Source organism: Bidens hawaiensis, unplaced genomic scaffold (assembly GCF_021521415.1).
Source record: "Bidens hawaiensis isolate Kalapana, Puna unplaced genomic scaffold, B.hawaiensis_p1.1 tig00012287_1, whole genome shotgun sequence".
NCBI lineage: Eukaryota > Viridiplantae > Streptophyta > Magnoliopsida > Asterales > Asteraceae > Bidens > Bidens hawaiensis.
This window is the reverse complement of record NW_027492001.1, coordinates 311,268-323,308: the sequence shown is the minus strand read 5'-3', so window position 1 is coordinate 323,308 and position 12,041 is coordinate 311,268. Positions and strand designations below refer to the sequence as shown.

General features: G+C 29.3%; 2 protein-coding genes across 2 annotated transcripts; both read right to left on the bottom strand.

Annotated features, from left to right (window-relative positions):
- Positions 1 to 408: 408 nt before the first annotated feature.
- LOC143540665 (uncharacterized) lies at positions 409 to 1,868 on the bottom strand. Its single transcript, XM_077033660.1, has 2 exons — positions 1,770 to 1,868; positions 409 to 543 (listed from the first exon to the last, which is right to left on the bottom strand). Exons 1-2 carry the CDS (start codon positions 1,866 to 1,868, stop codon positions 409 to 411), a joined length of 234 nt encoding a protein of 77 aa, XP_076889775.1.
- A 1,656-nt stretch (positions 1,869 to 3,524) lies between these two features.
- LOC143540664 (low affinity sulfate transporter 3-like) lies at positions 3,525 to 9,988 on the bottom strand. The gene is made up of 12 exons (XM_077033659.1): positions 9,680 to 9,988; positions 9,473 to 9,521; positions 9,174 to 9,381; positions 8,916 to 9,090; positions 8,765 to 8,830; positions 8,449 to 8,679; positions 8,233 to 8,359; positions 6,125 to 6,411; positions 4,178 to 4,371; positions 4,008 to 4,090; positions 3,790 to 3,866; positions 3,525 to 3,686 (listed from the first exon to the last, which is right to left on the bottom strand). The coding sequence occupies exons 1-12, from the start codon at positions 9,986 to 9,988 to the stop codon at positions 3,525 to 3,527; spliced, it is 1,968 nt and encodes a 655-aa protein (XP_076889774.1).
- Between the last annotated feature and the right edge of the window lie 2,053 nt (positions 9,989 to 12,041).

Sequence of the window (12,041 nt, the reverse complement as noted above, 5' to 3'; positions counted from 1 at the left end):
TTTATCCATAGGATATAGGAATGAATGCATATATTCGATTTGATAGAAATGGTCTTGCTTAATTTCTTCGCAACCTCCCTTTGAACGGCAAAACAAGTTAAGTTAAATGAAGACCAATAAGTCAAATACTTTATACAATTATGAGTTATGCACTCATGTCCTCGATTAAGTATTTAACCATTTCTCTTTTACAATTAGTTTAATAATTTGGTTTAGGGTTTATTAAACTAAATGTATCAAATACTTAATTGGGCATGTATGTATAACAGGTGTTGTCCGTGTTTACAAATTCAGCATGTCAACCCGACACAATTAGGCGCCATGTCACAGTGACCCTACACCACAACTTGTTTAACAAATAAAAGAAAAAACCAAATTTCAGATCCAGCTGCAGCAACTTGAGTGATGTTAAAACAAATTGTTATCAAAAAGCCAAGGCTGATGTTGGAAAAGTTCACGACCGTTCATTTGCACCAACCCGGCAGCTATGTCTTGCTCACGTTTCCTTGATGCTTCAGCTTTCTTGGCCGATGCTTCAGCAGCCTGCAAAACAAATAATCAATCAAGAATAAGAATAATCTGTTTGTTAGTAAAATGATTGTACTTATGCAAGTCAATCATGTGCGCTTGCTAACAACATAACTAGCTAACTAACTGAGAGGTGAAACAATATTCATTTTTTATAGGAGAGAAGAATTAAAGGATGAGTATTGTAGATATATATATGGTTAGTTTCATTTGAGAACTCAAAAAAAGTTAAGAACTTTTAGGAACTCTTAAAACCCAAATATTTTTTGAACTTTTTTTATATATTAACATTATTTGAGACTTGTTTTATCATATTTATAAAAAAAAATTTGATTACATATATAAATCACAAGTTACACATGTATAAAATTTATGTGGTAAAAATTTACATGTGTAAAAAAAACATAGATATGCGTAAAAAAACTAATTTTCATAATTGTAATCGTAAATATAGATGTCAAAACTGATAAAACTACACTTAAATAAAATTAACATACAAAATTTTTTATAAAAAAACATTAGTTATTAAGAGTTCCTTCAAGTACTTAAATAATTTAAGAGTTCTCAAATGATACTAATCCTATATATATATATATATATTAAATTATTTAAGAACTTGAAAGAACTCTTAAAAGCTAACGTTTTTTATAAAAAATTTTGTATGTTAATTTTATTTAAGTGTAGTTTTATCAGTTTTGACATCTATATTTACGATTACAATTATGAAAATTAGTTTTTTTACGCATATCTATGTTTTTTTTACACATATGTAAATTTTTACCACATAAATTTTACACATGTGTAACTTGTGACTTATATATGTAATCAAAAGTTTTTTTTATGAATATGATAATACAAGTCTCAAATAATGTTAATATATAAAAAAATATTTGGTTTTTAAGAGTTTCTAAAAGTTCGTTTTAACTTTTTTTTGAGTAGGAAGCACAAGATGAGATTGTGTTTTGACACTGCAAATCTGACTATTTACTTTGAGACATTAAATGTTGGCTATCCCAATAATCACAAGCAAACTAGGCTTAATTTCCTACAAAGTATATGAATAACAGTCAGTCCTTCCTCCACTCCAATTTAAGTTGACAACTAAAAGTAATAATTAATAATATCTAAATGAAAATTTTCAAACAAGATCACCATTCACCACCTAACCTAACTGACTGACTAATATTAATAGCAATTTACGGATCAACACAATCATAAAAGTGAAATTGAATTGAGGGGACCTTTTGAGTCTTCCATGAGAGGAACTGAGCTTGCGTCAATGAATTATTATTATTTTCTTCATGCTTTTGCTTTTGCTTTTGCTTTTCTTCTTCTCCCATGGTACCACCGCCGTTAGAAGAGAAGAGATAAGAAGATGAAAGAGGAATTAGGGTTCTTATAAAACAAAACAAAACAAAACAAAACAAATGGAACTGAAAGATTCATATAAAGCCCAATACTAACATAACATTATGGGCCACCTTTTTCACATTGTGCTTAGGGCCCGATACCAAAAAATATAGCTTTAGAAGTTCCAATCCGGCCTTGGTTCACCTGTTAGTTAACTCGTTTTAGAATTTTAGAGATGTTACTATTTTAGTTTTAGAGAGATCAATTGCTAAATTTTAAAGGTAAATACTTAGTTGTGTATTCTCTAACTCTAATTATTTTCATTCGTTTGAGCTAAATATATGAACCTAAGTTTGTTAATTGAGAGCAATGTTGTAAAAGTAGGTTTACAAGGTATGTCGTCGGGGCGAGTTTCTATAACTCCGCCTAGTTACTAAGAATCGATCAAAGTTGGTCAACCTTAGCCAGAATCACATCTAGTCGGTGAACTTTGGCCGATTTTGACTTAGAAAAAAAATAGAACATTATTCGTCTTTTTATAATATTAAAGAACAAATATCATTTTCTTAATAAATAATTAGCAATTTTTAGAATAATTTATTATTTAAGAATACATTTCTCTTATTTATATTGATATTCACATATTTTGTTATAAATATTTGTAAACTTATGACATCTGACATATATATGATATCCAAAAATTAATTTTCTTTATATTTACCACGTCCAAATACTCTCCGAGTAATCCGAGTACACCCAACTCCCCAGTCGGCCGCCTAGGTCCGCCTAACTACTTTTGCAACCTTGATTGAGAATGAAATATAAATACATAAAATATATCATAAATTACTAAAATGTTTTATATATATATATATATATATGTGTGTGTGATGAGCTGATGATTAAGAGTAATTAATTGTTTAAATTGTTACTAAGTCCCTAGGTATTATTCAAAATCAATCTTTATTATGAATTGATGAATAGCACACACCATGACCCATTCTTTTCTCTCTTTGGCAAATCTCAATAATAAAGATTGATTTTGAATAATGCCTAGGGACTCAACAATCTCACAAATTACTCACGATTCTTTATTTTAAAAACATGCACACATTGCCTGCTTTTAAATGTTCATATGATATGTAGTTTTTTAAGAACAACAGTCTGATTAAAAATTTCAATGAGAATAGTGGTTTGGTGTTAGACGCCTACAAATGATTTAGTGAACAAGGGAGTACGTGTATCAGAAATTATTTTATTTATTACAGTAAATAAAGCCACAAATTTCAATTTCTATTTAAGCCTTCCCTCAGAGTATTAATTAATTAATTAATAATTACAGATAAATGACGTTTCAGTACATGAGGCATTCGATCAATTCTGACTGTGGAACTTAATTAATTTAAACACATGCAAAGCAAAACGTACACTTGATTTATTATTATCATCTCTATATATAAAACATGTAATTAATTAGGTGCTTAGTGTTTGTTATATTGACACCTAATCGATCCACTGGGCTGATCTGATCTCGATCATGTATAACACGTACAAACTTGGCCTCTATGGGTCCTTAATTCATTAATTAGATACTACTATATATATATATATATATATATATATATATATATATATATATATATATATCAACATGAATTGGCAAGACCAATAGAAGACTTGGAAGTGAGACAAGCATCAACAGCTTCACCAACTGTGAGAAAAATGCAATCACTTGCAACAAATTTTTCAACCAAGCCAGCTATTTTTAGCTTGTGAATCACTTTCCATCTTGGATTGGCGATGGCTAGCTACAATACAGTTAATATATATATATATATATATATATATATATATACGTGAGTTTAATTTAATGACCCAGTTAATTAGTTCTTAAAAGTAAGTTTTACATACATGTACGTTTTTTGAAACCAATTTCTTGTGAATTTCTTCCAGTGCAACAATTCCGGAAGAGTCAATGCTCATCACACCTGACGGACACATGCATCAGATTGATTGTTAAAATTTCTGAGAGCGATTTTTCAACAAGGAAAGCCTACAACTGTAAATAAGTAGATTAATTGACTAAATATATATGCTTGGATGATTTATGAATTCAAACAAACTCTTACTCGACATGTCTATGACGATTCCGATTATCATCGATGTCCTTGTTTGATCCTTTTCGTTCTTTTCTGTTAAATATCTGATTATCCTGCATTAAGAATTAAAAAACCAAGATAATTAAAATAACGCAACTATATATCGATTATAATAGAATTAACTACTTATTAATTGATACCTTTCTTTAATTGGATTCGCGTTTGCAAAACAAAAGGATCCAGAGGTATGGCGAATTACGCGGACACCCGAAACATCAAGGCTCCCAGGATATTGTGCCTTGTCACAGAAAATGTCTGTTCCGGGAAGCCTTCCTAATTCTTCTATATTTGATCTGATAGAGTTAAGGATCAATCTTCCGAATGAAACACCTACCTGTGTATATAACATGACATGCATGTAGGAATTGAATTGAATTTAATTTGAAAATGCATGTAGGCACGATCCAATCCAGTTATAATTATATATATATTAATGATTACTAGTTTATAAAATGGTACTACTTTCTTTAACTTCACAACTCACAAGTCTCCAGACAGAAACACAAAAATAATTATATATATATGGTAAGGTTAAAATGAAAACCCATTTGAGTTATGAAAACCAGAGAAAACCCTATGTAACATCGTTTTTTTTTTGTCACATGTAATATATAACATTTAATAAAAAACATCGAAACAAAAAAAAAATGTTTTGCTATTTTTTAACATTTTTTTACTAATTTTTATATATGTTTTCAGGAGAGAGAAAAAGTTGTATTTTTATTTACATTTTTTATTCACTTTAATTGTGAACCACAAGATTTAAACATTAATTAAAAACATGTGGTTGAGAATTGGTTTCTAGAGTTTTCACAACTCAAGTGGGTTTTCATTTTATACTTAGCATATATGTATATATATATAGGGGAGGGATATTTTGAGAACCATGTTGAGTTTTAAGAACTTAAGAACTTAATTCTAGGCCACACATTTAATTAAATTGATTGGAATATGTGGTTGAGATTAAATCTGGCAAAAAAGTCAAAGTAGGAGAGAGAATAAATATGTAAGTGGTTACACTAACTTTTACGTCCGTTACACATGTATAAAAAGTCGACTCGATGCGTAAAAAATTCTGTAATTTTTTTACGTGTATGTAACTTACATATATTATGCATGTGTAAACAAAATCCGAAAAAAAAAATCGTTACAATGAGTTCTTTCGAGTTCTTAAAACTTAAAGGGGTTCTTAATTGAAATCTTTCCTATATATATATATATTTATATATATGACAATGAATTTGAATATTGGCACATGTCTGCCTTTTAGAACTTATTCATCACTGGTAGTTAGAAGTCTCACTCGGATAATTTCAACTTTTTCATCTTTATATTCAAATGATTCTCCAATCATACATGGGTAAAGGTTCTTTATATCATAATTGCCTTAATGAGTGGCTTCAAAAAATAGTCTAGAACCCAATAATGATTTTATCCTTTTGAGTTTAACGAGAAATATAAAGATAGATAAATTTATTAAAAAAAAAGAAAAGAAAAAAGAAAAACTTCATCATCTTACAAAATTTGTCGCTAGTGTAATTTAATAAAATACTATATATAGCATTATTGTTGTTATATATTATTACTATTCAAAATTATTTTCTTTCGTCTTATTTGACTTGAAATAATATTAACTGATTAATTGAAATAATACACTTTAAAATACGAATATTATTAAAAATTGATTATATCGGTAGATTTAATGCTATAACTTTATTTAATTCAATTTTAAATATATGATTGTTTATTGGATTACATCGAAACAGAAGGCAAGCGGACAACAAGCTGCGCCGCTACCCTTTTTTGAATCGCAAAACCCAATCTTAAATAGAATTAGAATAGACAGGACGTCTTAAAAATTGACTAAGAAGGAAATAAAGACACCTATCAAATAAAAATATGAGCAGCATATCCATTTCAATATATAAGATAGATTTTTTGGGTGTTAGCTTATTATTCCCCTACTAATAAATTCTCTTTTCTGCTAAAATTAAGAATTAGCATGGTTCCATTCCAATATATATGATTAAAGATAGATAAATTAGAGTAGTGTTTAGTTAGTTAATTAATTAGCAGTCTTAACTTACAGCAATCAAAAGACCAATCTCTACGGATTCAAAGAGTACACCAAAGAAAGCCCCAGCGCATGCAAGGAAGTCCATTTTGTCAACTTTCCAAATATGGTAAGCCTCATTGTAATCAATTAATCCAGGAAGTGCAGACAAGATGATTGATGCAAGTATGGCCAGAGGTGTGTAATACAACAGCTTCGTTAAGACTTGTAACGATATCAACACCGTTATTGCCATTACTACATTTGACACTGCAGATTGACAACCTGCACTAACATTCACCGCAGTTCGTGAAAACGATCCTGCAATACAAGAAAAACAATCAGATCGATCGACTACTTATTAATATAGACATCTTGTCACTTAAAATTAATTAATTAACACGGTCAAAATATATATATATATATAAGAAATCATCTTATTGCGAGAAGTGTGAGAAATGAATTATAGCTTTTGATTAGGATTGATCTATGGACTAAATTGAGTATGGTATTATTGTAATTATTAGTTTATGATTTTAATGCTTTTTAATAAAAAAAGGGTAGTGTTGGAAATTTGCTCATACTTTATAGAAATATTCCCCACCTTACGTTTTCATCATCATCCCCCTGATCACCCATTTTCTAAATTAAGATAATGAAAATCGATATTCATAATATAATACATAATTTACTTATTTATCAATTGATTTTATTTGCATCATCATTCTTTTAACCCAAAGTTAATACTTTTAATTTGTCAATTTATATATTGCATTAAATTCTTGTATGTTATTTTATTTCAAGTTATTTATATATAAAACTTACCTAAAATGCTTTATCTAGAAGAATGTTTATTTTATAAACTTTTATTATTAACATAATAATTTTTACACATTTTTTTAAATTGAGTTGGTATTTTATAAACTAATAACGTATTATTTAAAATATATAGTACTTTTCTTTCCTACGTTTATTATTTAAAATCAATCTATTTACATCCTACACAGAATGTTTGTATCCTACAAAACATATTTACACATTATATATTTACAAAACATTTAATCATACACAACCTACACAATATATTTACATCATACACAGTATAATTACGCACAGTATTCACACAATATTCAACCCTACACATCCTACACATATATATACATCCTACACAATTTATTAAAATTATGTAGGAAAGGTTAAATGGGTTCTTTAATTTTGTGTAGGACTTAAAGTTGTTTGTGTTTTATGTATTAACATTTTTGGCATCCTATTTATGTAGGTTGTTTATTTTGTTGTGTAGTTAGTAACTATGAAACTTTGTAGGATTGCTTTCTTAAATTTTAATGTGTAGGAAACTTATTTTTTGTGTAGGATGTGTATGCTGTGTAGGATAATAATAATAATAATATCAATAAAGAAAATAAAAGAAAAAAAAATGAATCCAAGGAAGAGATGTAAGTTTAAACTAACTTGAATTTTGGGGAATATCGAATTTTGTTTTAGAGATAAAATACAAAAATCATGACTTTAAATATGTTAATAGTATTAGATAAAAAATGATTTAAAGATAATAATATTGTTTTGCAAAGTTGCCATATTTATTTATACATACTTAACAAAAATATAAGTATTAACAATTTACCAGTCTACCCTAAAGGTGTACAAAACCGGTTTTAAATCCAAATCGAACCGGTTTATAAACTGAACCGGTTTGGTCAACGCCTGGTCAAAACCGGTTTGACTCAAACCGGTTCGGTTTATAAACCGGTTTAGACACAAGATAGGTTGACCTGGTCAAGTTGGTTCGGTTTGGTTTATAAACCGGTTTTAGCCGGTTTTAAACTGGTTTTTCTCAAACCCGGTTTGGTCGATCTTAAGGGGAACCGGTCCTGAAACTGACGGTTTGGGTCGGTTTGAGAACCGGTTTGGATGAAACCGGTTTTAAACCCAAACCGGTTCAGTTCGGTTTGCCTAAAACCGGTCCCAAACCGGTTTTTTTGTACACCTCTAGTCTACCCTTACAATTAAAGAAAAAAAAATGATTGGTTAAAACCACTTCTCATATTTCTCACACTAAAATCACTTCTCCCATGAACTTAACCCTATATATATATATATATTCGGTATATGATCACTAGGTACCGGTTGCAACATAGCAAGAAGACATAGATCCAGCTATGTTCATGAAGCCCATGGCTAACATTTCTTTGTTCCCGTCTAGGTTATACCCTTTCATCGAAGCGAAAGATCTACCAACAGCAATAGCTTCCTGTAGTAAAATTACTTGAAGTATATATTAGTATATGTACTTTCATTTTTACTAGAACTTAATCATGTAGCTTCTTTATAAGCAATTACCGTTAATGCGATAATGGCACAAATGAGGCCGATTTTGGCTACTTCGCCAAGATGTGGACCGTTGAACTCCAACTGGTTCAGTGAGCTTGGATTTAGACCTCCTTTGAAATGCTTAATGATTTTAACCCCATGTTCATCTGCTCTTGTTAGGTATACTATTAAGGTGGATAAAATGACCGATATAACCGGAGAAATGGCAGGCAACCAGAATAATTTCTTGTTCTTCTTTCCCTGGAATTTGATCAAGTTAATCATCCAAACACAATAAATCAGTAATTCGATGAATGTTATAAGTCGTAAAGACTGATCTACTAACGATAAATCTGGTAATAAGGATGAATATCAGGAATGAGCATCCAAGAACAAAATTCAAAGGATACCACTGCAAAAACATGAATATGATTCATCTTAATTTCCAAACAAATAAACAAAAAAAAATTAACATGGAAAAATATATAGATGCATACTGAAGTGTGAAGTGAATTAGCAACAGATTCCAGAACCGAGACAACATCAGTTTTAGTCGTAAAGTGACTAATCCCGAGTAAGCTCTTGAGTTGTTGAAGACCGATAACAATAGCTGCACCTGCCATAAACCCTACAATCGCAGCATGCGATAGAAAATCAATAAGAAAACCTAACCTGCAATTACCAAACAAAATAAGTATCATATATATATAACCAACATAAAAGTTGTAATATTAATAAGAAGATAGAATGAGTACCTAAGCAGCCCAAAAAGAGCTTGGAAGCTGCCCGCGAAGAATGTGACAGTGAAAACAAGTTTTCTGTAGGAAACAGGATCAGCCACAGGATCAACTAGCTTTGAGATCATGGATGATATGAGAAGTGACACCACAGCTACTGGACCTATGGCTAATTCTTGTGAAGTTCCCATTACAGAATATATCAAAGGAGGAACAACACTTCCATCTATATGTATATATAATGAACACATGATCACAACAAGCTAGCATATATAATTAATTAATATAACAAAAACACTATTAATTCGTTAACTTACATAGACCATATTGAGGATCAAGATTAGCTAAAGCGGCATATCCAATACTCTGCAAGAAATTAAGTCAATTGATATATAGAAAAACTTTAATTAATAATTAGTAGCTAGCTTGAAAATATATATATATATATATATATATATATATATGTGTATGCTAATTATAATAATTTGAAACAAAAAAGTGTTAAAAATATGGGACGTACGTACCTGAGGAATACTGAGGCTAGCAAGAGTTAATCCAGAAATCAAGTCATTCTTAAACTTTGAAACTTTGTAGTTTCTACCCCAATTAAATACGGGAAAGATGGTGGTGGCAAGTGCAAGCATGCGCACCGAAGGTGAGTGTGATGAAGATGAATTAGTGTTTCCTGGAGGAAAGACATTGTTTTTTATTGAATGAAAGATATGCTGGAGAAAGCCTGGAGGATCTGGTGAAGTAAGAACCCATTTGGTGGTTGTCTGCAGCTGGTTGGTACTTACACCTTCAATGCTCAAAGTATGATCTGTTGAGGCCATGGTTTGTTTGAATCAAGTGCTGGGTGAACTCAATAATATATGGTTTTAGTAACAAGCTAGGACCACAACCAGAACTAGATCCAAATATATATATATATATATACATGGTTTAGTTAAGTAGTAGAAAGAAATATTGATATATATATATATATAGGCAAAATATAGAATGAAAACCCACTTGAGTTGTGAAAACCCGCGAAAACCATATGTAACATCGGTTTTTTTTGTTACATGTAATATATGTTGTAACATTTAATACAAAACATCGAAACATTAAAAAAAATTGTTTTGCTATTTTTTAACATTTTTTTACTAATTTTTTTATATATTTTTAGGAGAGAGAAAAAGTTATATTTGTTTAAACAATTTTTATTAACTTTAATTGTGTACCACAAGATTTAATCTTTAATTAAAAACATGTGGTTGATAATGGGTTTCTAGTATATATATATATATATATATATATATATATATAGGAGAAGTATAGTTTGAAAACCCTCTTGAGTTGAGAAAACCCGTGAAAACCCTATGTAACATCGTTTTTTTTGTTATATGTAATATATGTTGTTACATTTAATACAAAACATCGAAAACATAAAAAAAATGTTTTGCTATTTTTTTTACATTTTTTAGTAATTTTTATATATGTTTTCAGGAGAGAGAAAATGTAAATAAACTTTTTGATTTTTTATTAACTTTAATTGTGGACTACAAGATTTAATCTTTAATTAAAAACATGTGGTTGAGAATGAGTTTCTAAAGTTTTACATTTTTTGTTTTTTAATATTTGTTTTTTAGATTCTAATTTCTTTATTTTAAAAAAGTTAATAACATACTTAGGCCATGTTTGGGATTCCTTATTTGCACCTCCTTTTGACATGTATAATTTGTTTTTGATAAGTTACTCTATCCAAACTTATCAAAATATCCTTTTTTCCTTCTTTAAAAACTTAAAAAAGTCACATTACCCAACACCTTTTTAACTTATAAAAGTTAATAAGGGATAAAATCTAGTATCCAAACATTTCAGACAAATCGTTAACTATGTATTTAACAAAAATCATTTCAAGAACGTGAACATGCATGTTTCATAAACAGTTATCTGTACAAAGAGGACACCGTTTCATAGTTTTTGAAGTTTGTTATCAAGATAATCGGAGAATGTTTAATTAGGTCTCGTATGATAGTCGAACACCTATTTATTTGATATATATTACATTAAACTAAAGTATAAAAAAGTAATAATAAATAAAACAAAGAAAATTAATCGGCTTAAGAAGTTTGAGGAAGCCATACAAAGCCAGCCGTGAAATATTAATATGGATAGTATTATTAATTTTAGTACAAAATTGTTTATTAATTATGAATAATATTTTTTTTCTTTTTAAATTGGATATTAAATTTTAGTATATCCCTATTTTATAGGATTTTTATATCAAATAATTAGTAAGATTAATTTTTAATTTAATGAGATGTTATAACCCGTTTAGGAGCTATCTGGTTTTGGTAAGACCCATACCCATGAATTTGGGTTAAATTAATGAGAGACCTCCATTTAAAAATTAAACAATCTGGTGGCTTTCATAAAAGAAGGAAGCGACCACATCGCGACACGTAGGATTTTAGGGTTTTCGTTTATATATGTTGTAGATATATAGGTCTTCCTTTGCTCTGGATTGCCTTACATTGCATACAGAGAAAATTAAATGATTCTTCAGTGGCTTTCAAATTATAATAAGAAAAACCCAAACCCATTTTATTTTGGGATAAGATTGGGGTGGGTGCATTCGATTACAAAAGTACAAATCAAATGTTTGTTCAACACTAGTATTATTAATTATTAAATATTATTATATATGTATCTTTTCACTTTTTTTAAGTTTATCTAGATAGCTACATAACTACCACTGACATTTAAAGATTATTATCTTTTTATTACCTAGTAACTACCACTAGTGCAGGTAACTAACTAGGCGCAATAACTACTTGCTTTCTACCTACGTAGTAACTATGTCCAATATCACTAGTATATATCTATTCATGTTGCATACGA